Below are 26483 nucleotides of genomic sequence, written 5' to 3' on the forward strand. Positions count from 1 at the left end.
GGGATGGGGACCCCACGCTCACCCGGGCAGGGGATGTTGACCCCACGTGCACCCCGGGCAGGGGATGGGGACTCCACGCGCTCCCCGGGCAGGGGATGGGGACCCTGTGTGCACCCTGGGCAGGGGATGGGGACCCCACGCACACCCTGGGCGGAGGATGGGGACCCTGTGTGCACCCCAGGCAGGGGATGGGGACCCCACGCACACCCTGGGCGGAGGATGGGGACCCTGTGTGCACCCTGGGCAGGGGATGGGGATCCCACACACGCCCCAGGCAAGGGATGGGACCCCACGTGCACCTCAGGCAGGGGATGGGGACCCCACGCTCACCGTGGCAGGGGATGGGGACCCCACGTGCACCCCAGGCAGGGGATGGGGACCCCACGCTCACCCGGGCAGGGGATGGGGACCCTGTGTGCACCCCGGGCAGGGGATGGGGACCCCACACTCAGCCTAGCAGGGGATGGGGACCCTGTGTGCACCCCGGGCAGGGGATGGGGACCCCACACTCAGCCTGGCAGGGGATGGGGACCCCACACACGCCCCAGGCAAGGGATGGGGACCCCACATGCACCCCAGGCAGGGGACGGGGACCCCACGCTCAGCCTGGCAGGGGATGGGGACCCTGTGTGCACCCCAGGCAGGGGATGGGGATCCCACGTGCACCCCGGGCAGGGGATGGGGACCCAATGCTCACCTGGGCAGGGGATGGGGACCCTGTGTGCACCCTGGCAGGGGATGGGGACCCTGTGTGCACCCCGGGCAGGGGGTGGGGACCCCATGCGCACCCTGGGCAGGGGATGGGGACCCTGTGTGCACCCCGGGCAGGGGATGGGGACCCCATGCTCACCCGGGCAGGGGATGGGGCCCCCACGCGCGCCCCGGGCAGGGTGCCGGTACCTGGGCAGGCACCGAGGAAGCAGGAGCGGCTGTCGAAGTCGCGGCGGTCGCAGGTGCCCCCCGGCAGGGCGTTTCGCAGCAGCTCCCGCCGGCGGAAGGTGACCCCCAGCCCGCAGGAGCGGCTGCACTCGCTCCAGCCGCTCCAGGCGGACACGATGCAGTCGACTGGCGGGAGGGACCCGGCGGCCTCAGCGGTGGGCGCAGCGGCCCCGGTCGCACACCGCGGGGTCCCCGTGCGCCCGGGAGCAGCCCGCCCGCGGGGCTCTGCTGCCCGCACACCCCCGGGGCATCGGCTCATCCCGGCCCAGCCCAGGCTCCGAGCCGGGGCTCGGCCCCCCGTGGCGGGTCGCCCCGGCCCCCGTACCGCAGCGGCTCTCGTCGGAGCCGTCGGCGCAGTCGCGGCGCAGGTCGCAGCGCTTGTCCGGGGCGAGGCACTCCCCGGAGCCGCAGGAGAACTGCTTGGGGGAGCAGGCGGGGGGCCAGGCCGTGGGCACCATGGGGCTGGCCGAGGCTGTGGGGCCGCCTGCGCAGTGGGCACAGAGCTGGGCTTGCGCCACCGCGGGGTAATGGGGCCCGAGCCCACCAGCCCCATGGCGCGCATCGGGGAGAGCCCGGGCTCCCCTGCAGGGCTGGGACTCGGCACCCCAGAGCATCCCCGGGGCTTGCTGGAGCTCCCCAGAGCATCTCCAGCATTCCCTGAGGAATCCCAGCCCCCGGAGCATTTGCAGCATTCCCTGGAGCATCCCAGCCTCCTGGAGCATCCTCAGCCCCCCAGAGCATCCCCAGAGCATCCCAGCCCCCCGGAGCACCCGTCACTCCCTGGAGCATCCCAGCCCCCCGGAACATCCCTGGCACTCCCTGGAGCATCTCAGCCCCCCACCCCCACCCCGAGCATCTCTGCCCCCCTGGAGCATCCCCACAACATCCTGCCCCTCTGGAGCATCCCCAGTGCTCCCTGGAGCATTTCGCCTTGTCCCCCCCCCCCCCCCCAAGAGCATTCCCAGAGCATCCCAGGCCCCCAGAGCATCCCCGGAGCATCCTGGCGCCCCGGGAGCCTCGCAGCCCCCAGGGCGCCCGGCACTCACCGCACTGCGCCTCGTCGGAGCCGTCCAGGCAGTCCTCCCGCCCGTCGCAGACGGCGGCGGCCTCCACGCAGCCCAGCACCGCGCAGGCGAACTGCCCGCGGGCACACAGGAGCCGGGGCAGCAGCGGGGCTGCGGGAGCGGAGCCGGGCCGGGGTCCGTGGCGAGCGGCGCCCCCGCCGCAGCGGTCCCCCGGGCGCGGGATCCCCTCTGCACAGCACTGCCCGCCCCATGGCACGATGGCCCCACGGCACACCAGCCCCATGGCACACCTGGCCCCCCAGTACTCCAGCCCCATGACAAATCAGCCCCACAGCAGGCCAGCCCCACGGCACACCAGCCCCACGGCGCACCAGCCTTGCAGCAGACTGGACCCCCAGCACACTGGTCCCCCAGCAAGCCAGACCCCCAGCACAGCTGCCCCCCCAGCACAGCCACCCCCTGGCCTGGCCACCCCCCACCCTGCCGCCCCGGCCCCCCGGCCAGCAGCTCGCTCTGCCCCAGACGCCAGCGCCCCGCAGCCCCCGGCGCGTCCCTGGCGCGCTGCGGCTGTGCTCGGTGCGGCTGCGTGCCGCAGGGCGAGGGCCTTGCTCCCAAGCGTGTCACCCCCTTACCTGTGGGGCTCGGGGGCAGCGTGGGGGCCATGCCCGGCCTGGGGGACCCCGCGGACGGAGCGGGGCTCTGCAGCGTGGCGGGCAGGGCGACGCTCAGCCCGGGCCGCGTGGGCACGGCGGCGCCGCCGGCTCCGGCTCCCGGCTCCCCTGCGCGGGGCGAGCGCAGGCTGGGCCGTGGGGAGCGGGTCGCACCGGGACCCGCCGCCCCCACGGGCCGCAGCCCCCGCTCACCTGCCGTCGCCAGCGGCTTCATCAGCGTCACCAGCTCGGCCACCGCCGCCGCCGCGGGCCCCGGTGTCGCCGCGGGCTCCGGCACGCCGGCGCCTGGGGCGAGGGGGAGGCTGGGCTCACCCGCGGGGCAGCCCAGCAGCTCGGCTCGGAGGAAGATGCCGTTGTGAAAGTCTCGGGGCAGGATGCGGACGTGCTGGGCCTGAAGCACGCGCCCGAAGGTCCGCACCGCCGGCGTCGTGTCGTCAGAGTTGCCCTGGAAGAGCTGGGGGGAGAGCACAGGGGGCTCGGGGGGCGAGGCGGTGCACCGCGGGGGACACGCGGGCGGCTGCGGGCTGCACACACGCACACGTGGGCAGCCCCGTGCGCATACCAGCACACCCCTATGCATGCAAACCCGCACCTGTGCACGCACAAACACTCCGTGCACACACCAGCACACCCCCGTGCATGCAAACCCGCACCTGTGCACGCACACCAGCACACTCCTGTGCATGTGAACCCGCACCTATGTACGCACACCAGCACAGCCCTGTGGGTGTAAACCCACACCTGTGCACGCGCAAACACCCCGTGTGCACACCAGCACAGCCCTGTGTATGCAAACCCACACCTGTGCACACACAAACCCCCCGTGCACACACCAGCACACACCCCTGTGCACGCACCAGCACTCAGGCACAACGTGCCCCTGACGTGCATGTCGCTGTCTGCAAGGCAGGGGAGAGGAGGCCACCGTCGTGCACTCGGCGATGCCCCGTCTCCCTCCGTGCCGCAGCGGAGGAAAGGCTTGGGGCACCAATCCAGCCAGCTGGGAGGGATCCCAGCACCGACCCCTCCGGGTTAACTGGAACCCTCAGGAAAGGGAATGGCCGGGGCTGGAGGAGCGGGGGAGCAGGGGCCGGGCACTCTGCCTCCGCGCGGGCTGGGGAGCTCCTGAGGATGCGCCGGGCCAGGACGGGACACGGGGAGCGGCCTCGCCTGGGGCCACCCGTGGGGCTGGGCCCCGGCTGGGGCTGGGCTCCAGCACCCAGGCTCAGGCTGAGCCCGGGATCCTGGTTCCCGGGGCTCGGATGCAGCCAGTGGAGACTCAGAGGTGCCGGGAGGCAGCTGAGTGGCAGGGGCCGGGCGCCGCGTCCCTGCAGCCTGCCCCCAGCGCCTGCACGCACACGGGCTGGCAGGCAGCCACGCACACGCACATGTGCCTGCACGCACACAGGCGCATGCACATACATTCACCCCCATGCATGCACACCCACGTGCACACTCATTCACGCACGCACACACGCGTGCCCACGCACACACGCGTGGCCACCCGCTGGCACAGGCAGCACCTTGGGCTCCAGCCGGCCATCGGCAGAGACCTCGCGGTAGTCATGCCAGTGGACGCCGTCGGCGCTGAACTGCAGGAGGAAGGCGGTGACGAAGGCGTCGCTGGAGCCGGCTCCCTGCACCACCACGCCTGGAGAGCAGAGCAGGGCAGGCGTGGGCGCCCCGGCGCACGCGTGCCGGGGGCAGCGGCACTGCCCGGAGGCGGCGCCGCGAGGACGCCGGGGCCCTGCGCGCGCCCGGCACCCACCCGTGAGGTTCCTGGGCTGCAGCAGGTCCAGCTGCAGGTAGGGCGGCCGGGAGAGGAGCTGGGGGTACGCGTCGGCCGGCGGCGCCCAGCCCTGCAGCGCCAGCCCCGGGGAGGCGCGGTGGAGGCGCCCGGCGCGCGCGGGGTTCCCCGCCTGCTCCGCGGAGGCCGTGAAGCTGCTGTCCGGCAGCGCCGCGACGCCCAGCGGGCCGTAGCAGGGCTCTGCCGGGGCCAGAGGCAGGGGAGCTGTGGGGGCGCCGGGGCTGCGCCCGCCGGCCCCGCTGCCCCCCGCAGCCGCGCGCCCGGCACCCGCGGCCACGAGCGGTGCCACTTACCGCCCGGGGGAGGCAGCGGGAAGGTGAGGAGGGGGCTGCTGGTGGGGGCCGCCGGGGGCCGGGGGGCCGCCGGGGCCGCCGTGCCGTTGTGCCCTGCGGCGGGGAAAGCCTGCACTGAGCAGGAGCGCGGCGCAGGCGGCGGCACGCACACACCGCCCGGCGCGGCAGCCCCGCCGCCCCGGGCAGCCCCGAACTCACCGGCTCGGGCGCAGTAACAGCAGGCATCTCCCTGGCCCTCCACCAGCACCCGGCCCTGCAGGAGCGGGAGCAGGAGCGGGAGCAGGAGCAGCAGGGACAGCGTCAGCGCGCCGCGGTGCCAGCGCAGCCCTGCCGCCGAGGGGCTGCCGCGGCCCCCGCCGCGTGCCGCGCACCGCGGGCGCTCACCTCGGGGCAGGCGGCCGGGCCGTAGGGGCAGTAGGGCGAGCACTGCACCGTCAGGTCCGGCAGGCACTGGCACACGTGGCACTGCCCCCAGCGCCAGCGGTCCCCCAGGGCGCGGGGCCGGCCCTCGTGCTGGCACTGCCGGCACGGCTCCGTCTGGCACCTGCGCGGCGAGAGGCGCGGGGGGGCTCTGAGCTCGGGGACAGCCCCCCACCCCCCACGCCCCGGACCGGCCGGCGGCGGCGGCGCTACCTGCGCGCCTTGCGGTAGATGCCGCGGCACTGCCGCCCGCCGCCGCGCTCGCTGGGGTTGTTGGGGCTGCGGAAGGACCACTGGATGCTCTGCACGCCGCAGGGCCCCAGGCAGTCGCCCCAGGGCGACCACGCCGACCAGCCGCAGTTCACTGCGGGCAAGCGGGCGGGTGAGGGCGGGCGGCCGCCCCCGGGGAGCCCGGCAGCGCCGCGGGCGCCGGCACCCACCCGTGCACTCGGGGTTGCGGCGGCAGCGCTTGAGCTGCCCGTCGTGGCAGGCGCAGATGCGGCAGTCCGCCTTCACCAGCTGCCCCGGCCGGTAGCGCAGCCCGTCCAGCTCGCAGGGGCAGGCGCGGGGGCGCACGCACCGCCGCTCGCCGTCCAGCACCAGCCCCGCCGCGCACCAGCAGCCTGCGCGGCGGGCGCAGCGCCAGCGGGGGTGCGGCCCGGCCGGCCCCCCCCGCGCCGGCCCCCCGCCCCGCGCCGCCCGGCCCCTCACCTGGGCTGCAGGGCCGCGGGCGGCTGCACTCGCCCCGGCCGGCGAGGTCGGCGCAGGACGCGGGGCAGGGGGCACATTCGTGCCACACCAGCCCCGCGGGGCACGCCGTGACGTTGGGGCAGTCACCCAGCCGGCACGTGTCTGGCGTGAGAGTGGAGAGGGGGGTGAATGGCCCGCAGGGGGCCCCAGCAGGCGCGGGGTCCCCCAGGAGTGTGGGGTCCCCCAGGAGTGCGAGGTCCCCAAGGAAGGTGGGTCCCAAGGAGCAGGGGATCCCCGAGGAGCAGGGGATCCCTGAGGAAGGTGGGTCCCCGAGGAGCAGGGGGTCCCCAAGGAAAGTGGGCCCCCGAGGAGCAGGGCGTCCCCAAGGAGCAGGGGGTCCCCAAGGAAGGTGGACCCCCAAGGAGCAGGGGGCCCCCGAGGAGCAGGGGGTCCCGAGGAGCAGGGGGTCCCCGAGGAGCAGGGGGTCCCCAAGGAAGGTGGACCCCCGAGGAGCAGGGGGCCCCCGAGGAGCAGGGGGTCCCGAGGAAGGCGGGCCCCCGAGCAGCGTCCCCGAGCTCCAGGGACGGGAGGCGCGCGGGCCGGCGGCAGGGTGCCGCAGGGCTCACCGAGCTCCAGGGTGGCGGGGGCCGCGCCGGGCAGGTCGGCGCAGCGGCGGCCGCCGTTCTGGGGGGGCACGCAGCCCCGGCGCCGCACCACCACGCCGCGGCAGTCCGCCGTGCAGTTGGACCACGTCGCCCACTCGCTCCAGGCGCCGTCCACTGCGGGGAAGGGGAGGGCCACGAGGGCTGGCGGGGGGCTGTGGGGACCCCCGGGGCCCCCAGCAGCCAGGATGTGGGGACCCCCCCATGACCCCCCCAGGCAGCAGGGCTGTGGAGACCCCAAATCCCCCCAGGCAGCCAGGACGTGGGGACCCCAATCCCCCCCAGTCAGCCGGGATGTGGGACCCTCCTGACCCCGCAGGCAGTGGAGATATGGGGACCCCCGACCCCCCAGTCGGCTGGGCCATGGGGACCCCTCCCAACATCCCCCTGGCAGCAGGGCTATGGGACCTCCTGATCCCAGCCCGCCTGGACTGTGGGTACCCCCCCAGTATCCCCCAGGCAGCCCCGCCTGTGGGGACCCACCAACCCCCGGTGGCTGAGATGTGGGACCCTCCTGACCCCCCAGGCAGTGGAGATATGGGGACTCCCAACCCCCCCCAGACAGCTGGGCCATGGGGACCCCCCCCAATATCCCCCAGGCAGCAGAGCTGTGGGGACCCTCGATCCCCCCAGGCAGTGGGGCCACGGGGATCCCCCCAACACCCCCCAGGCAGCCCAGACTGTGGGGACCCCCCAACCCCCAGGTAGCCAGGATGTGGGACCCCCTCAACCCCACCAGGCAGTGGAGATATGGGGACCCCCGACAACCCCCCAGACACCTGGGCCGTGGGGACCCCCCAACACCCCCCTGGCAGCAGGGCTGTGGGCTCCCCTTGATCCCAGGCCATGGGGACCCCCCCCCAGACACCTGGGCTGTGGGGACCCCCCCAACCCCTCCCAGACACCTGGGCTGTGGGGATCCCCCCCAACACCCCTCTCGCAGTAGGGCTGTGGGGCCCCCTGATCCCGGGCCATGGGGACCCCCCCCCAGGCAGCTGGGCCATGGGACCCCCCCGGGACCCCTGCAGGCAGGGTGATGTGGGACCCCCTGATCCCAGGCCATGGGGACCCCCCGATCTTCCCAGGCAGCCAGGCTGTGGGGACCCCCCCGGGACCCCCGCAGGCAGGGTCGATGTGGGACCCCCCCCCCCACATCGGGGGGCCGCCGCTCACCGGGGCAGGCGAGGCTGAAGCACTGGCGCGCCTGCGTGGCCTCGCCGCGGCAGTGGTGCAGCACGCCGGGGGCGCGCCGGGTGCAGCGCCGCGCGCGCGCTTGCCGCCCGGGGCCGCAGCTGCGGCTGCAGGCGCTCCAGGGCGCCCAGGGGCTCCAGAGCCCGCAGCCGCGCTCGTCCGAGGGCAGCCAGCCCCCGGCGGCGCCGCCGTCGCCGCAGTCCGCCAGCCCGTCGCACACCTGCGGGCCGGGGGAGAGCCGTCCCTCCGCGGGGCCGGCGGGCCCCCCCCCGCCCCCCGGCGCGGCCCCCCCGCCCCCCGGCGCGGCCCTACCTGCCGGAAGGCGATGCACGTGCCGTCGCCGCAGGCGTACTCGGCGCAGGGGCCGGCCGTGCCGTTCCTCCCGCCCGCGGGGACGCGGCCCTCTGCAAGGGGACGAGGCGGTGCCGGGGAGCCGGGGCGCCCCGCGTGCCCCCCCCCCCGCCCCCCACCGCGGGGACGCGGCCCCTCACCGCAGCCCAGCTCGTCCTCGCCCTGGGGACAGTCCGCGGCGCCGTCGCACGCCCGCGACGCGTTCACGCACAGCCGGTTGTTGCAGGCGAAGTGGCCCGGGCACGGCGGGATCCGCGTGGAGCCTGCGCGGGGCGGGGGGACGAGGTCAGGGCGGCGCGGCCCCGGCGGGCGGCCGGCGGCACCCCGCGCCCTCACCGCAGGCGTCGGCGCTCTCGTCCGAGCGGTCGCGGCAGTGGGGCACGCCGTCGCAGAGGTGGCCGTAGGGGATGCACTCGGCGCCGCGGGCGCAGGGGAACTGCTGCGGCCCGCAGCTGCGGTTGCAGCGCAGCTCGTCGCTGCCGTCGGGGCAGTCGGCCTCGCCGTCGCACACCCAGCCCCGCGGCTTGCACGCCCCGCTCCGGCACAGGAACTCGTGGCGCCCGCACGGCGGGGCTGCCGGCACAGCGGAGCCGCTGCAGCCGCCGGCGCCGGGCCGCTCGGGGCGAGCCCCCGCGGCGGGCGCGCAGCGCGAGGCGTGCCGGCGGCCCCGCGGCCCCTCACCTGCCGTGTGCTCGGCGGGCGCCGGGCTGGCCGGCACGGCGGCGGGCGCCGCGCAGCGCGCCGGGCTCTCGTCCGCGCCGTCCTCGCAGTCCCGGGTGCCGTCGCAGAGCTTGGCGCCGCCGACACACGAGCCGTCGGGGCAGGGGAGCTGCCCCGGGGCGCAGGTCACCCGGCCTGCGGCGAGGCAGCAGGCTGCAGCGGCACCGACGCAGCCGCTGCCCGGCCCCGCGGCGCGCAACCCCACCTGGGCAGACGGCCTCGTCGGCGCCGGCGGCGCAGTCGTCCCTGCCGTCGCACACGGCGTCTGGGGGCAGGCAGGCGGCCTCGGGGCACTGGAAGTGGCCGCCCGGGCACACGCACTCGTGCTCGTCGCTGGAGTCGCCGCAGTCGTCGTGCCCGTCGCAGCGCTGCAGGTAGGGCACGCAGCGCCCCGCCGCGCAGCGGTACTCGCCGGCCCCGCAGCTCAGGCTGCAGTCTGCGGCATGGGGGGCTCAGAGCCCTCGCCGGGGGGCACGGCCGCCCGGGCACGGGGGGCTCAGAGCCCTCGCCGGGGGGCACGGCCACCCGGGCACGGGGGGCTCAGAGCCCTCGCTGGGGGCACGGCCGCCCAGGCACAGGGGGCTCAGAGCCCTCGCCGGGGGGCACGGCCACCCGGGCACGGGGGGCTCAGAGCCCTCGCTGGGGGCACAGCCGCCCGGGCATGGGGGGCTCAGAGCCCTCGCCGGGGGCACGGCCGCCTGCAGCCCCCCTGTGCACCCCGGCTCCCCACTGAGCTGCACCGGGACGCAGCCCCGCTGGGAAGAGCAGGGCTCGGGACCCCCGGGAGCAGCCCCCAGGCCAGGGCCGACCCAGACCCCCCCCCGCCCCAGGCAACAGTGGGGCGCGGGGCCACTCGCCTGCCTCATCGGAGTCGTCGGCGAAGCCGCAGTCCAGCTCGCCGTCGCAGACGCGCGCCCGGGGGATGCAGCGCCCGCCGGCGCAGCGAAACTCCCCCGGGCCGCAGGCGGGCGCGGGGCAGCCGCCCTCGTCCGAGGCATCGAGGCAGTCGGCGGTGCCGTCGCAGCGGGCGCCCCAGGGCACGCACTGCCCGCTGGCGCAGCGGTGCTGGTGCGGGGCGCAGCGCAGGGCGCAGAACTCGTCCGAGCCATCGCCGCAGTCGTCCTCGTTGTCGCAGACCCAGGCGCCGGGCACGCAGCGCCCGCCCGTCCGGCAGGTGAACTCCGTCTCGGCGCAGCGCCGCTCGGCCGCGCAGGGCTCCGCCGCGGAGCCGCACCGCCACAGCCCGGCCTCGCACGTGCTGCGGGCACGGCGCCGGCTCAGCCCCCGGGGGCCTGCCCCGCGGCCCCTGCCCCACGGGGCCGAGCGCGCCGGCTGCAGCAGCGGGGCTGCAGCAGGGCCCCGCCGGCCGGCGCGTGGGGCCGGGGCCGGGCGGGCGCGGAGCGGGGCGCGGAGCGGGGCTCGGAGCGGGGCGGGTGCTCACCAGTTCCGGCAGTCCCGCTGCAGCACGGCCCCGGCGGGGAAGGAGGTGCCCTCCCAGTAGCAGGGGCACTCGGAGGGCTCGACGCAGCTGTCCTCTGCCGGGCAGGCGGGGGCGGGTGGTTCAGCCCCCGGGATGCCCCACGGCTGCCCCCGGGATGCCCCATGGTTGCCCTCAGGATGCCCCACAACTGCCCTGGGATGTCCCGGGATGCCCCACGGCTGCTCCTGGGATGCCCCACGGCTGATCTGGGATGTCCCGGGATGCCCCATGGCTGATCTGGGATGTCCCGGGATGCCCCACGGCTGCTCCTGGGATGCCCCATGGCTGATCTGGGATGCCCCGGGATGCCCCATGGCTGCTCCTGCCTGCTGCAGGCTCCAGCGCTGGCTGGGGGGGCTGAGCTGCATCCCCTGCTCAGGGCAGCAGGGTCGTGGGCCGGGAGAGGGGCTGCCGAGGCGGGCGAGCCCCAGGACAGCCTGGCCCCGGGCAGGGACCGCGGGGGTGGCCGTGGCAGCCGAGGAGCCAGGGCAGAGCGCGCGGGACGCGCGGGAAACCAGCCCGGGAGCCGCGGGGCCGGGGAGAGGGCGGGAGGCTGGAGCCCGCCCCAGAGCGGCGCCGCGGGCGCTGGCCCCACGCCTCACCGTGCAGCACCTTGCCCTCGGGGCAGAAGCAGCCCTCCAGGCAGGACGCGCTCCGGCAGCGCTCCGGCAGCTCCAGGCCCCGCGTGCGGCAGCTCGGCGGGCAGCGGGGGCCGCAGGCCGTGTACTCGCGCCCGCCGTCACACTGCAGCGCTGCGGGCGGCACGGCCGGCTGCGGGCGCGGGCGCGGGCGCCCCGGGGCACGGGCGGCAGCGCCGGCCCCCGGCCCCTCGCCCGGCCCCCGCGGCCGCTCATCCCAGCCCCCGCGGCCGCTCATCCCAGATCCCACGGCTGCTCATCCCGGATCCCACAGCTGCTCATCCCGGATCCCGCGGCCGCTCAACCCGGATCCCACAGCTGCTCATCCCGGATCCCGCGGCCCCTCGCCCGGCCCCCCGGCCCCTTGCCCGGCTCCCCCAGCCACTCATCCCAGCTCCCGCGGCCCCTCGCCTGGATCCCATGACTGCTCATCCCAGATCCTGCGGCTGCTCATCGCAGATCCCGCGGCCCCTCGCCCGGCTCCCCCGGCTGCTCATCCCGGCTCCCCCAGGCGATGCTCCCTCCGATCCCCCCTCATGGACGCTCCCCCCATTCTCCCACGGACGCTCCCCCAGTTCCCCCACAGACGCTCCCCCCATTCCCCCACGGACGCTCCCCCCATTCTCCCACGGACGCTCCCCCAGTTCCCCCACAGACGCTCCCCCCATTCCCCCACAGACGCTCCCCCCATTCCCCCACGGACGCTCTCCCCAGTTCCCCCACGGACGCTCCCCCCAGTTCCCCCAGGGACGCACCCCCAGTTCCCCCACAGACGCTCCCCCCAGTTCCCCCACAGACGCTCTCCCCAGTTCCCCCACGGACGCTCCCCCATTTCCCCCACGGACGCTCTCCCCAGTTTCTCCACGGACACTCCCCCCAGTTCCCCCACGGACGCTCTCCCCAATTCCCCCACGGACGCTCCCCCAGTTCCCCCACGGACGCTCCCCCCATTCCCCCACGGACGCTCCCCCAGTTCCCCCACGGACGCTCCCCCCATTCCCCCATGGATGCTCTCCCCAGTTCCCCCACAGACGCTCTCCCCAGTTCTCCCACGGACGCTCCCCCCAGTTCCCCCACGGACGCTCCCCCCATTCCCCCACGGACGCTCCCCCAGTTCCCCCACGGACGCTCCCCCAGTTCCCCCACGGACGCTCCCCCCATTCCCCCACGGACGCTCCCCCAGTTCCCCCACAGACGCTCTCCCCAGTTCCCCCACGGACGCTCCCCCAGTTCCCCCACGGACGCTCCCCCCATTCCCCCATGGATGCTCTCCCCAGTTCCCCCACAGACGCTCTCCCCAGTTCTCCCACGGACGCTCCCCCCAGTTCCCCCACGGACGCTCCCCCCATTCCCCACGGACGCTCCCCAGTTCCCCCACAGACGCTCTCCCCAGTTCCCCCACGGACGCTCCCCCAGTTCCCCCACGGACGCTCCCCCCATTCCCCCATGGATGCTCTCCCCAGTTCCCCCACAGACGCTCTCCCCAGTTCTCCCACGGACGCTCCCCCCAGTTCCCCCACGGACGCTCCCCCCATTCCCCCACGGACGCTCCCCCAGTTCCCCACGGACGCTCCCCCCATTCCCCCACGGACGCTCCCCCAGTTCCCCCACAGACGCTCTCCCCAGTTCCCCCACGGACGCTCCCCCAGTTCCCCCACGGACGCTCCCCCCATTCCCCCATGGATGCTCTCCCCAGTTCCCCCACAGACGCTCTCCCCAGTTCTCCCACGGACGCTCCCCCAGTTCCCCCACAGACGCTCTCCCCAGTTCCCCCACGGACGCTCCCCCCAGTTCCCCCACGGACGCTCCCCCAGTTCCCCCACGGACGCTCCCCCCAGTTCCCCCACAGACGCTCCCCCAGTTCCCCCATGGACGCTCCCCCCAGTTCCCCCACGGACGCTCTCCCCAGTTCCCCCACAGACACTCTCCCCAGTTCCCCCACGGACGCTCCCCCCATTCCCCCACGGACGCTCTCCCAGTTCCCCCACGGACGCTCCTCCAGTTCCCCCACGGACGCTCCCCCCATTCCCCCACGGACGCTCCCCCCAGTTCCCCCACGGACGCTCCTCCAGTTCCCCCACGGACGCTCCCCCCATTCCCCCACGGACGCTCCCCCCAGTTCCCCCACGGACGCTCCTCCAGTTCCCCCACAGACGCTCTCCCCAGTTCCCCCACAGACACTCTCCCCAGTTCCCCCACAGACGCTCCCCCCATTCTCCCATGGACGCTCCCCCAGTTCCCCCATGGACGCTCCCCCAGTTCCCCCACAGACACTCTCCCCAGTTCCCCAACGGACGCTCCCCCAGTTCCCCCACGGACGCTCTCCCCAGTTCCCCCACGGACGCTCCCCCAGTTCCTGCACGGATGCTCTCCCCAGTTCCCCCACAGACGCTCCCCCCATTCCCCCACGGACGCTCCCCCCATTCTCCCACGGACGCTCCCCCAGTTCCCCCACGGATGCTCTCTCCAGTTCCCCCACGGACGCTCCCCCAGTTCTCCCACGGACACTCCCCCAGTTCCCCCACAGACGCTCCCCCAGTTCCCCCACGGACACTCCCCCAGTTCCCCCACGGATGCTCCCCCCAGTTCCCCCACAGACGCTCCCCCCAGTTCCCCCACGGACGCTCCCCCCATTCCCCCACAGACGCTCCCCCCAGTTCCCCCACAGACGCTCCCCCCAGTTCCCCAACGGACGCTCCCCCCATTCCCCCACAGACGCTCCCCCCAGTTCCCCCACGGACGCTCCCCCAGTTCCCCCACGGACGCTCCCCCCATTCCCCCACGGACGCTCCCCCAGTTCCCACACGGACGCTCCCCCCATTCTCCCACGGACGCTCCCCCAGTTCCCCCACGGACGCTCCCCCCATTCCCCCACGGACGCTCCCTCCATTCCCCCACGGACGCTCCCCCAGTTCCCACACGGACGCTCCCCCCATTCTCCCACGGACGCTCCCCCAGTTCCCCCACGGATGCTCCCCCCAGTTCCCCCACGGATGCTCTCCCCAGTTCCCCCACGGACGCTCCCCCCGGTTTCCCCCTGCAGATGCTCCCTGGCTCCCCGTGGCGGCACGGCGCGGCACGGCGCGGCGCGGGCGCTCACGGCACAGCTCCTGGCTCCGCCAGCGGACGTGGACGCCGCGCTGGCTGCACTGCTCGGCGTAGGCGGCGATGGCCGTGCAGAGGCACTCGCAGTCGCCGCCGGAGTCGCAGCTGCGGGCGGAGGCCGCGGCGGGTCGGGGGCGAGCGGGGCCGGGGGCGGCGCGGGGAGCCCGGCGGCCGCGCGGCACCTACCCGCAGGCGTCGAAGACGCACCAGTCGTAGAACTGCTGCCAGGGCACGGCGTCGTGGCAGGGCGCGAAGAGGCGCCGCGCGAGCACGCCGCAGCGCTTGCGGGCCCAGGGCACGCGGTGCGGGTTCTCCTGCGGGGCCGGGCGCCGCCGTGGGCACGCCGGGCCGGGGCGGCGCGCCCGGGGGGCGGGCGTCCCCCCGCCCCGTCCCGCCCCGTCCGCCGCGCCGCCCCGCGCCTACGGTGCAGGGGTGCCCCGCGTCCTCGCCGTCCGCCTCCGGGCAGAGCAGGCTGACGCGCCACGAGTTGCCGAAGAGGTCGGCGGTGGGCTCCAGGACGCCCTGCCGGCTGGCGAAGTCGTTGCCGGCGTCGCCGTCGAAGTCGCCGCAGAGCCCCGCCACGCGGCCCCGGTGCCGCGGCTCCAGCCTCACGTACACGCGGGTGCCTGCGGCGGGAGCGGGCGCTGGGGCCGGCGCCGCGCGGCCGCCGGAGGGGTCCGCCCGTCCGCCCGTCCGTCTGTCCGTCCCCCCCCCCCCCGGCACCCGCCGGCGCGTCTCACCTCCGTCCCAGAGCACCGTGAGCCCCAGGTGGGACATGAGGACGAGGAAGAGGCCGGCCCGCTCCAGCGCCAGCCCGTTGCCGCCGTAGAGCTTGGGGGGCCGCACGGGGACCCCGTTCACCGTCACCTCCCTGCCTGCAAGGGCCGGGCCGGCGCTGAGGCCGCGGCGGGGCGAGGGGCCCCCGCCGCCGCCGCCGCCCGCGCCCGCGCCCTCACCTCGCAGCATGTGCACCACGGTGCTGCCCAGCACCACCACCACCGACTTGGTGCAGGTGACGGCGCCGGTGCCGCAGGGCACGTTCTCGGCGGTGACGGAGAAGAGGCCGCCGGCCTCGCGCGCCAGCACGTACTCGCAGTCGCCCGGGAAGGAGAAGGCTCTGCCGTCGAAGGTGATGTAGTGCGGGTCGCCCGTGGCCACGCAGGTGCCGGCGCACTGCCGGCTGCTGCAGTGCCAGCGCTGCCGGCGGCACACGCTGCGGGAGGGGGCACACGGAGGCGGCGGTGAGCCCCGCCGCGCGGGCGCCGCGGGCCGGTCCGCGGCGCGGCGGGCCTCACCAGGTGTTGCACTCCCGGGCGATGGTGTCGTTGGGCCGGTACCGGCGCCCGTTGTGCAGGCAGGGACAGCGCTCCGGCGACACGCAGCGCCCGTCCTGCCGGGAGCTGCCGTGAGCGCGCGGGCGGGCGGGCGGGCAGCCGCGCCGGCACAGAGCCGCGCCGGCACAGAGCCGCGCCGGCACGCCGCCGAGCCGGCACGCCGCGGCGCTCACCCACCAGGAACACGGTGCCCGGCGGGCAGACGCAGCCGTCGGCGCGGCCCGCGCACGCCCCGCCGGGCTCGGCGCCGTCGCAGGTGCGCAGGCAGGAGCCGGCGGCGTAGACCAGCTCGCCGGGGCACCGCGCGGCCGCGGGGCAGGCGCCGGCGGAGCAGTTCCAGGCGCCGGCGGCGCAGACGCTGCGGGAAAGCCGGGAGCGGGGCCGCTGAGCGCGGCGGCGCAGGGCGTCCCACCGCCAGCCCCACCGCCAGACCCACCGCCAGACCCACGGCCAGCCCCACGGCCAGCCCCACCGCCAGCCCCACCACCAGCCCCACCGCCAGTCCCACTACCAGACCCACAGCCAGCCCCACCGCCAGCCCCACGCCAGCCCCACCAGCAGTCCCACTACCAGACCCACAGCCAGCCCCACCGCCAGCCCCACGGCCAGCCCCGCGGCCAGCCCCACCACCAGCCCCGCGGCCAGCCCCACTGCCAGCCCCACCGCCAGTCCCACTACCAGACCCACAGCCAGCCCCACCGCCAGCCCCACCGCCAGCCCCACAGCCAGCCCCACAGCCAGCCCCGCCAACAGCCCCACTGCCAGACCCACCGCCAGACCCACTACCAGACACACCACCAGCCCCACTGCCAGCCCCACCACCAGACCCACCGCCAGCCCCGTTGCCAGTCCCACTACCAGACACACCGCCAGCCCCACCGCCAGACCCACCGCCAGCCCCACTGCCAGCCCCACCGCCAGCCCCACAACCAGCCCTGCCGCTAGCCCCACTGCCATACCCGCCGCCAGCCCCACCACCAGCCCCACTGCCAGCCCCACGCCACGCCGGGCGAGCTCGCCCCGGGGGTCTTCGGCGGCAGCCGCCGGCGCCTCGCGGTCGAGACGTTCGATGAAACCCACCTATCCTGGGGCGCCGAGGCGAACAGGCCGTAGGGGGATTTCATCAGACGTCTCCTACCGCCCGCTCGTCGCCGGCGGAGCGCCCCGGGTCCGGCAGTGCCCCCCGCCCACCCCCCCCCCCCCCCGGTGCTGGGCTACGCACCAGGCGTTGCAGCTCTCGCGGATCGTGCTGCCCGGCGCGTAGCTCTCGCCGCCGTGCCGGCAGGGGCAGGCGCCCGGCGGGACGCACTGCCCGCCGTCGTCCAGCACCAGCCCCGGGGGGCAGTTGCAGCCGGGCACGCAGACGCCCTCGAGGCGCGGGCAGGCGGCGGCGGCGGCGCCCAGGCGCAGCTCGGCGCAGGTCCCGCCGCAGGGCCGGCCGCACTCCTGGTGCGCCTGCCCGCCGCCGCACGGCACGCCTGCGGGCACGCCGGCGCCGTGAGCCCCGCGCGCCCCGTCCCGTCCCGCCCCATCCCACCGCGCCGCCCCCCGGGGGCTCACGCACCGCACAGGGTCCGGTTGCGCCAGGAGAGGGTTGCGCCCTCCTGGGCGCAGCGCCGGGCGTAGGCGGCCAGCGCGGGGCACAGGCAGCTGCGGCCGGCGGCGCAGGCGCAGGCGTCCCACACGCACAGCTGGTAGAAGGGCTCCCGCTCCACCAGGTCGTGGCAGGGCTGGGGGGGGGCACCGCGCCGCACGTCGGACCCCGCCGGCCGCCCGCACCGGGGCACCCGGCAGGGCTGAGCCCGCGGCGCCCATCGCCGCGCCGTCGGGGCGCCGCACCTGGAAGGCCGGGCCGTGCAGGACGGCGCAGGCGGCCTCGGCGGAGTCGCGCCGCTGCGCGGAGGCGCCGCAGGGGTCCGAGGGGAAGGGGCCGAGCGCGGGGCAGGCGCCCGCCACCCGGTACTTGTCGGCGAAGGCGGAGACGCCGGCCTCCACGTCGCCCGCCGGCGTGGCGAACTCGTCCCGCTGGTCCCAGTTGTAGGTGCCGCAGAGCCCCCGCACCTGCGGCCGCGGGCAGGGTGCTGGGGCCGGGGTGCTGTGCGGCACCGGGGACCCGCGGGGGCCGAGAGCATCCTCGGCGCGGTGCATGGCGGTGCATCGCGGCACGGTGCTGCGGGTGGGGGAGGCAGCGTGCCCGGAGCTGGCGCACCTTGTCGGCGTAGGCGGGCGGCAGGGTGATGTACAGGGCGGGGGTCTCCAGCCCCCAGAGCACGTGGGCGCCCAGGGCCTGCAGCAGCACGAAGGCGGAGGAGGCGCGGCGGATGGTCACGTCGGCGCCGGCGAAGGGCAGCGTCACCGCCTTCCCGTCCACCGTCACCTCGCCTGCAGCGGGCGCACACACAGGGGGGCACGTGAGGGGCGCGGGGGTCCCGCCGTGGGGGCGGCACGGAGCTCCCCCCGCGCCCCGCCGCCCGCGGGGCACCTGTGGCGTGGAGGCGCGCCGAGGTCCCGCGCGCGGTGACGGCGAGGCCGCGGAGGCAGCCCGGCGGCTCCCGGCTGCCGCAGTCCCCGTGCTCGGCCGTGATGAGCAGCGCGCCCTCGACGAAGTCCTGCGAGCAGAGCCCACGCTGAGCCGGCCGCCGCCACCGCTGCCGCCGCCGGCCCTGGCGCCGCTCACCTGCACCAGCGTGTACTCGCAGGCGCCGGCGAGGGAGAAGCGCTTGCCGTCGAAGGTGGCGTAGTGCCGGTGGCCGAGCACGGCGCACTCCGCCGAGCAGCGCTCCCGCGTGCACAGCCAGCGCCCGCCGCGGCACGTGCTGCGGGCAGGGCATGCGGGGGGCCAGGGCAGCGGGGCTGCGCGGGCGCCCCGCCGCCCCGCTCCCCCCACCGCCGCCCCCCGCCGCTCACCACCGGTTGCAGCTCTGGCGGATGCTCTGGCCCGGCGCGTACTGCCGGCGGCGGTGGAGGCAGGGGCAGGCACTCTCGGGGACGCAGGCGCCCCGCTCCAGGTAGAGCCCCGGGCGGCACTCGCAGCCGCCGGCACAGTCGTCGCGGCAGTGCTCCTCCTCGGCGCTGCCCGCGGCGGCGCAGCTCGCCGGGCACGACGACACGCAGTCCGAGTAGCGCTTCCCGGGGCCACACTGCTTCTCTGCGAGTGCCGGCGGCGGGGCTCAGCACGCCGGAGCCGCCGGCACCGACTGCCCGGCCCCGTCTTTGCGCTCAGCTATAAGGGAGGTGTGGGCGCACGGGGCCGGCATGCTCGTGCAATCATGGGCTGCGCATGCGAGTGGCAACGGTGCACGTGCATGGGGCCAGTGTGCTCGTGCAGTGCAGGGGTGCGCGTGCGAGGTGCACGGGGCCGGGGTGCTCGTGCAGTGCAGGGGTGCACAGGGCCGGGGTGCTCGTGCAGTGCGGGGTGCGCGTGCGAGGTGCACAGGGCCGGGGTGCTCGTGCAGTGCGGGGTGCGCGTGTGAGGTGCATGGGGCTGGGGTGCTCGTGCAGTGCAGGGGTGCGCGTGCGAGGTGCACGGGGCCAGGGTGCTCGTGCAGTGCGGGGGTGCGCGTGCGAGGTGCACGGGGCCGGGTGCTCATGCAGTGCGGGGTGCGCGTGCGAGGTGCACAGGGCCGGGGTGCTCGTGCAGTGCGGGGTGCGCGTGCGAGGTGCACGGGGCCGGGGTGCTCGTGCAGTGCGGGGTGCGCGTGCGAGGTGCACGGGGCCGGGTGCTCGTGCAATGCGGGGTGCGCGTGCGAGGTGCATGGGGCCGGGGTGCTCGTGCAGTGTGGGTGCGCGTGTGAGGTGCACGGGGCCGGGTGCTCGTGCAGTGCGGGGGTGCGCGTGAGAGGTGCACGGGGCCGGGTGCTCGTGCAGTGCGGGGTGCACGTGCGAGGTGCACGGGGCCAGGTGCTCGTGCAGTGCGGGGTGCGCGTGCGAGGTGCATGGGGCCGGGGTGCTCGTGCAGTGCGGGTGCGCGTGTGAGGTGCACGGGGCCGGGTGCTCGTGCAGTGCGGGTGCGCGTGCGAGGTGCACGGGGCTGGGTGCTCGTGCAGTGCGGGTGCGCGTGTGAGGTGCACGGGGCCGGGTGCTCGTGCAGTGCGGGGTACGCGTGCGAGGTGCACGGGGCCGGGGTGCTCGTGCAGTGCGGGTGCGCGTGCGAGGTGCACGGGGCTGGGTGCTCGTGCAGTGCGGGTGCGCGTGCGAGGTGCACGGGGCCGGGTGCTCGTGCAGTGCGGGGTGCGCGTGCGAGGTGCATGGGGCCGGGGTGCTCGTGCAGTGCGGGTGCGCGTGCGAGGTGCACGGGGCCGGGGTGCTCGTGCAGTGCAGGTGCACGTGCGAGGTGCATGGGGCCGGGGTGCTTGTGCAGTGCGGGTGCGCGTGCGAGGTGCACGGGGCCGGGTGCTCGTGCAGTGCGGGGTGCGCGTGCAAGGTGCACGGGGCCGGGTGCTCGTGCAGTGCGGGTGCGCGTGCGAGCGGCGGCGGTGCCGGCCCTTACCGCAGAAGCCCGGGCCCCGCCAGTCGACGGCGGCTCGGCGCTGGGCGCACTCGCGGGCGTAGCTGGCGAAGGTGTCGCAGACGGCGGCGGGCGGCGAGGGCCCCGCGCCGGGCTCCCGGCAGTACGTGTCCAGGCAGGCGTCGTAAAAGCCGCGGGGGTCGACCTGGGCCGTGCCGGTGCCGTGAGGGACCCGGGGCCCCCGCGCCCGCCCCCGCCCGCCGGCGCCACGCTCACCTCGCCGTGGCACCGGCTGAAGGGGTCGGCGAGCAGCTTCCCGCACAGGGCCTCGGCCGCCGGGCGCCGCGCGCGGCCCGCCGCCGTGCCGCAGCCGGGGCCGTCCTCCGCCGCGTCCCTGCAAGCGAGCTGAGCCGGGCGGCGGGGCCCCGTCACCTCTGCCCGGCCGCGCCGCCCCGCGCCCCGGCTCGCCGCTGCCCCGCTACCTCCGAGCCGCCGTCCGGGATCCGCCAGGAGTTGCCGAAGCTGGCGGCGAGCGCCGCCACCTCCCCGCCGAGCTGCTGGAAGTCATCTGCCGGCAGAGGGAAAAGCTGGGGCCGGCCGGGGCACCGCCAGCCCGCCGCCACGGTGCAGCCGCGGTGCAGCCACGGTGCAGTCGTGGTGTAGCTGCGGTGCCGCCGCAGTGCCACGACGGTGCAGCCGGAGCAGGGTGATCAGGAGCGCTGGCAGGCTCCGCGCGTGCTGCCCGTACCGGCCGGGTCGTCGTTGTAGGGGCCGCAGAGCCCCCTCGTGCCGCCACGCAGCTCCGCGTCCACCGTCACCGACACGGTGCCGCGCCCGTCCGTCATGACCCGCACGCCCAGGCTGCTCTCCACCACCAGGAAGTCGCCCAGCCACCAGATGCCGATGCCTGCGGGTGGCGGGTGGCTCAGCGGGGGCAGCACACCGGCGGCAGCGCCGTGCCGCTGCCGGGAGCCCCCTGCCCGCTTTCCCCAGGCTTGGTGCCCGCCCCGGCGGCTCTGCTGCAGCCAGCGCCGCCTCCGCTCCAGCCACCGCTCACCGTTGCGCAGGTGGGGCTCTCCCTCCAGCACCGGCGCCCCGTTCACGGAAACGGCACGGCCCCGCACCGCCACGGCATCCAGCCCGAAGGTCATGTGCAGCGCCTGCGCCAGAGGGGCCGTGAGTGCCCGCTGCCCGCCGCCCGCATCCCGCCCCTGCAGCATGGCACAGCACGGCACGGCACAGCACGGCGCAGTGCAGCACAGCGTGGTGCAGTGCAGCACAGCGTGGCACAGTGCAGCACGGCACAGCACGGTGCAGCACGGTGCAGCATGGCACAGAGCAGCACGGTGCAGCATGGCACGGTGCAGCACGGTGCAGCATGGTGCAGCATGGCACGGTGCAGCATGGCACGGTGCAGCACAGCACAGCACGGCGCAGCACAGTGCAGCACTGGGCCCCCACCCGCTCCACACCCACCACGTGCACCTGCCCTGGCTCCCCCCGTGCACCCGCCGCCCCTCGTGCCGCGGGCTCGCCGGTACCCGGGGGCTGCCAGCGTCGATGGAGATGGCCCAGGTGCCGTCGGTGGCAACCGCCAGGCTGTAGGCGCATCCGCCGGCGAAGCGGAAGTGGGTGCCGTCGAAGCTGCGGTAGCGGGAGCCGGCCCAGGCGAGGCAGGCGGCGGAGGGGCGCCGGGGCCGGCGCGGGGCCCCGGGGGCGGCCGGCTGCGCCGTCGGGGCCGCCAGCGCCTCTGCCGCGGCGGGGCCGGGCGGGCGGGGGGGGCTCAGCGCCCGGCGGCGGCGGTGGCGGGCGGCGGCGGCGGGCGGCGGGCGGGCGCAGGCGAGGCAGCGTGCCGGGGGGCCACGGCGCCAGCTGCGCCCGCCGGGCCGCCCGCAGCACTCGGCCAGGCTCGTGGGCGACGGGTCGCCGGCGCCCGGCGCGTCCCGGCACTGCCGGCCGGCGTAGCAGCGCCCCAGCAGGGCCGCGCCTGCGGGAGAGGGACGCGCCGAGCCTCGCCGCCGCGCCAGCCCCCGCCGCACCGAGCCCCCGCCGCCGCGCCAGCTCCCACCGCGCCGCGCCCCCCAACACCGCCGAGCCCCCAACGCTGCAGAGCCCCCCACCAAGCCCCCCGCCACTGAGCCCCCTGCTGCCACCGAGCCCCCCTCCACCGACCCCTGCTGCCACTGAGCCCCCCCACCGCCGAGCCCCCTGCCAGGCACCCACCACCACCGAGCCCCCGCCACTGCTGAGCCCCCCGCCTCCACCAAACCCGCCTCCGCCAAGCCCCCGCCGCTGCAGAGCCCCCCGACACCACCAAGCCTCCCACCTCCAGGAAGCCTCTGCCATCACCGAGCCCCCCACCACCCCCAAGACCCCCCACCACCGAGCCCCCGCCGCCAAGCCCCCCGCTGCTGCAGAGCCCCCTGACGCCACCAAGCCCCCCACCTCCAGGAAGCCCCTGCCATCACCGAGCCCCCCACCATCACCAAGCCCACCACCACCCCCGAGACCCCCCACCGCCGAGCCCCCCGCCGCCAAGCCCCCCGCTGCTGCAGAGCCCCCTGACACCACCAAGCCTCCCACCTCCAGGAAGCCTCTGCCATCACCGAGCCCCCCACCACCCCCAAGACCCCCCACCGCCGAGCCCCCCGCCGCCAAGCCCCCCGCTGCTGCCGAGCCCCCCGCTGCAGAGCCCCTACCTCGGGTGCAGCGGGGGCCGCTCCAGCCGGGGCAGCAGGCGCGCACCGTGCGGTCCCGCAGCGCCGGGCGCGTCTCCGGGGGCCTGCGAACGCGGCAGCCCCGCGTCAGGGCTGGGGGCCGGGGGCGCACCGTGCCCCGCCGCGCCAGCCCGCGCCAGGCGCTCACCTGTACAGGTAGCAGGGGGCCGGGCCGGGGGCCGCGGGGCCGGCGGCGCGCCGCGTGCGGTCCCGGTCGACGCGCCAGCCCGCCCGGCTGTACTGGTACACGCGGGTGCAGGGCACCGCCGCCTCGCGCCGCGGCGTCACCGCCACCGCCACCGCGACCTGCTCCGTCCACTCGCACCACCGCCTGCAACGGCGCCACTCAGAACGGGCGCCCGCGCCAGGGCTGCACCCGGCACCGGGACGGACCCAGCACCGGGACGGACCCGGCACTGGGATGGACCCGGCACCGGGACAGACCCGGCACCGGGACAGACCCAGCACTGAGACCAGCACCCAGCACTGGGAGCTGCACCCAGCACCAGGATAGACTCGGCACCGGGACCCGCACCCTGCACCGAGACCCGCATCTGGCACCGGGATGGACCCAGCACCGGGACCCGCACCCAGCACCAGGATCTGCACCCAGCACTGGGATGGACCTGACACTGGGATCCATACCCTGCACTGGGACCCACACCCAGCACCAGGATGGACCCAGCACTGGGTACCCCACCCAGCACTGGGATGCACCTGGCACCAGGACCCACACCCTGCACTGGGATGGACCCGGCACTGGGTCCCACACCCAGCACCGGGACGGACCCACACCCAGCACCGGGACGGACCCAGCACCGGGACGCACACCCGGCGCCGGGATGGAGCTGGTGCGCCCGGCAGCCGCGAGGGGCTCCTGGGGGCGGAGGGCACCTCACCCGCTGGCGGCTTCCGCTGCCACGCAGAGCAGCACCGCGGCCAGGATGCAGCTCCGCACCGCGCCGGGCCTCGCCGCTCCCGGCATCTCTGGCTGCCGTGGCCGGTCCCTGCGGAGAGGACGAGGCGCTGGCGGCAGAGCGGCGCCGGAGCGCCCCGGAGCACCGCCGTCCCCGGGGCGTCGCGGAGTGGCTGCGCGTCCCGGCCCCCTCCTGCCCCCGAGCGCGCCCGCCGCGGGGCCTTATACCCGCCGGAGCGGCCGGCCCGGAGCCGCGCGCGGGGCCCTCGATTGGAGAATCCCCGGCCGGCTCCCAGCTGCCGGCGGCGGCATTGGCTGCGCCGGCCGAGCGGGATCCCCCCGCCGCCGCCCGGCCCCGTTTCTGCCCTCGCCGTTTCTAGGGCGAGAGCCCCCAGCCCGGCTCCCGCCCGCGCGGCACGTCCGGCATCCTGCGCCTCCCGGCGGGAGCCGGATCCGGGGCCGCGGCGCGGGGTGCGCGGCGTGCCGGAGCCGGGAGCGGGGAGCCCCCCCCCCCACGCCCGGGCAGGGCTGCGCGCGGCCGGGATCCGGCGGGGGCCGGCGCTCCCCCTCTGCCCGGCGCAGACCCGGATCTGCCTTCATCCCCGCATCCTGGCAGCGCTCATCCCGGCGAGGAATGCGGCGGCCGAGGGGCCCCTGCGGCGGGCCCGTCCGGCGGGAAGGGGCCCCGCGCGCTGCGTCCCCGCACGGCTGGGGCAGCTCCACCTGCCCCACGGACCTGCCCCACAGCCCCGGCTCTGCCCCAGCCCCTGCACGGGTGTCCCCAGGCCTTCGTCCCCATGTCCCTCTGCCGGGTCCCCATCCCGTGCCTCCATGCCCGTGTCCCTCTGCCCTTGTCCTCGTGCCCCCATGCCTGTGCCCGTGTCCCTGTGCCCATACCACGTCCCTGTGTTCACGTCCTCATCACCATGCCTGCATTCCCTCGTCCTCCTGCCCTCGCTGCCATGTCCATGTCCCTGCGTCCCCATGTCCACGTCCCCACGCCTGTGTCATCATGCTCATGTCCCTGAGTCGCCACCTCCATGTCTCCATGCCTGCAAACCTGGGTCTCTGTGTCCGTGTCCCTGTGTCCCCGTGTTGCTGCGTCCGTGTCCATGTTCCTCTGCTCTTGTCCTATTTGCAATGCCCATGTCCCCATCCCCATGCCCATGTCCCTGCACCCAGATGCTCATGCCTGTGTCTACAGCCCTGTGATCATCTCCCTATCCCCATGCCCATGCCCCTGTGCCCATGTCCGTGTTTCCCTATCCCCATGCCTCTGTCCCCATGCCCATGTCCCATTCCCTTCTCCTAGCCCCCATGCCTGTGTCTCAGTCCCTGTTGCCTCATCCCTGTGCCCACATCCCCAGGCCTGCGTCCATGTCCCTGTACCCATTTCATGTCCATGTCCCCAGTCTTGTTCAACTTCTTCATCAATGACCTGGATGAGGGGACAGAGTGCCTCCTCAGCAAGTTTGCTGATGACACCAAGCTGGGAGGAGTGGCTGACACACCTGAGGGCTGTGCTGCCATTCAGAGAGACCTGGACAGGCTGGAGAGCTGGGCGGAGAGGAACCTCATGAGGTTCAACAAGGGCAAGGCAGAGTCCTGCACCTAGGGAGGAATAACCCTAGGCACCAGTACAAGCTGGGGGCTGACCTGCTGGAGAGCAGCTCTGCAGAGAAGGACCTGGGAGTGCTGGTGGATGACAGATTGACCATGAGCCAGAGATGTGCCCTTGTGGCCAGGACGGCCAATGGTCTCCTGGGGTGCATTGGGAAGAGTGTTGCCATCAGGTGGAGGGAGGTGATCCTGCCCCTCTCCTCAGCCCTGGGGAGGCCTCATCTCAAGTCCTGTGTCCAGTTCTGGGCTCCCCAGTACAAGAGAGACAGGGAGCTACTGGAGAGAGTCCAGCGTGGGGCTACGAAGATGATCAGAGGGCTGGAGCACCTGCCCTATGAGGAATGGCTGCGAGAGCTGGGCCTGTTCAGCCTGGGAGAAGACTGAGGGGGGATCTTATCAGTGTGTACAAGTACCTGAAGGGAGGGTGTCAAGGGGACGGGGACAAACTCTTTTCAGTTGTCCCGTGTGACAGGACAAGAGGCAATGGGCAGAAATTGAAGCACAGGAAGTTCTGCCTGACCACGAGGCGGAATTTCTTCTCTGTGAGAGTGACGGAGCACTGGGACAGGCTGCCCAGAGAGGTGGTGGAGTCTCCTCTGGAGATCTTCAAGGCCTGCCCGGATGCAACCCTGTCTACCATGCTCTAGGTGACCCTGCTGAGCAGGGAGGTTGGACTAGATGGTCTCCAGAGGTCTCTTCCAACCTTACTGATTCTATGATTCTATGATCTCTGTGCCTATCTCCTCGTGTCCATGTCCACCTGCACGTGCCTGCCAGTCACTCCATCCCTGTGCCCACAACCCCATACCTGTGTCCATACCACCGTGCCCATCTCCCTATATCTGTGTCCACAACCCCAAGCTCATGTCCCAGTTCCCATGTCCCCATCCTGGTGCTCACATTCCCACACCTATGTCTCTGTCTCCCCATTGCAGTGCCCAGATACCCATGCCTATGTCCCCATGCTCATGTCATGTCTTTGTGCCCATTGCTCTGTCCCCATGCCCACATCCCCTTCCTGGTGCTCATGTCTCCATGCCCTGCCCACATCCCCCTGCTAGTGACCACATCCCCATGTCCATGTTTCTGTGCCCATCTCATGTCCATGTCCACGTCCCTGTGCCCACATCCCCACCGCAGTGCCCACATCCTCATGCCTGGTGCCCCATCCTGGTGCTCACATCCCCATGACCAGGTCCACGTCCCTGTGCCCATCTCCTCATGTCCACATCCATGTGCTCACATTCCCATTCCCATCCCAGCACCCACATCTCGATGCCCATGTCCCTGTGCCCACATCCCCATCCTGGTGCCCACGTCCTGGTGCCCATGTCTGTTCCTGTGTTCCCATGCCCACATACCTATCCTGGTGCCCATGTCCCCATGCACATGTTCTCATCCCCATGCCTGTGTCCCCATGCCCACATCCCCATCCCAGTGTCCACATCCTGGTGCCC

General features: G+C 75.0%; 1 protein-coding gene across 1 annotated transcript in view; it reads right to left on the reverse strand.

The window, feature by feature from the left end:
- The window catches only part of LOC134137618 (SCO-spondin-like), a 45107-nt gene extending 21632 nt beyond the window's left edge, over positions 1-23475 (reverse strand). Inside the window, 47 exon segments of the mRNA XM_062570833.1 lie at positions 901-1065; positions 1265-1423; positions 1986-2114; positions 2597-2743; positions 2828-3089; positions 4189-4286; positions 4404-4622; positions 4736-4828; positions 4934-4988; positions 5120-5279; positions 5369-5519; positions 5596-5778; positions 5867-6007; positions 6472-6624; positions 7681-7918; positions 8011-8102; positions 8190-8312; positions 8386-8622; positions 8731-8904; positions 8975-9205; positions 9627-10027; positions 10211-10304; positions 10852-11001; positions 13988-14097; positions 14179-14306; positions 14416-14618; positions 14733-14867; positions 14949-15205; positions 15288-15382; positions 15504-15684; positions 16549-16804; positions 16891-17056; positions 17166-17387; positions 17536-17708; positions 17809-17935; positions 18004-18142; positions 18234-18474; positions 19816-19978; positions 20050-20178; positions 20256-20341; positions 20522-20680; positions 20831-20933; positions 21315-21521; positions 21588-21760; positions 22473-22555; positions 22639-22821; positions 23390-23475. Coding sequence (XP_062426817.1) covers positions 901-1065; positions 1265-1423; positions 1986-2114; positions 2597-2743; positions 2828-3089; positions 4189-4286; positions 4404-4622; positions 4736-4828; positions 4934-4988; positions 5120-5279; positions 5369-5519; positions 5596-5778; positions 5867-6007; positions 6472-6624; positions 7681-7918; positions 8011-8102; positions 8190-8312; positions 8386-8622; positions 8731-8904; positions 8975-9205; positions 9627-10027; positions 10211-10304; positions 10852-11001; positions 13988-14097; positions 14179-14306; positions 14416-14618; positions 14733-14867; positions 14949-15205; positions 15288-15382; positions 15504-15684; positions 16549-16804; positions 16891-17056; positions 17166-17387; positions 17536-17708; positions 17809-17935; positions 18004-18142; positions 18234-18474; positions 19816-19978; positions 20050-20178; positions 20256-20341; positions 20522-20680; positions 20831-20933; positions 21315-21521; positions 21588-21760; positions 22473-22555; positions 22639-22821; positions 23390-23475 — 7660 coding nt within the window.
- Between the last annotated feature and the right edge of the window lie 3008 nt (positions 23476-26483).

The sequence above is a fragment of the Rhea pennata genome, chromosome 2, assembly GCF_028389875.1.
Source record: "Rhea pennata isolate bPtePen1 chromosome 2, bPtePen1.pri, whole genome shotgun sequence".
In the NCBI taxonomy this organism is placed as follows: Eukaryota; Metazoa; Chordata; class Aves; order Rheiformes; family Rheidae; genus Rhea; species Rhea pennata.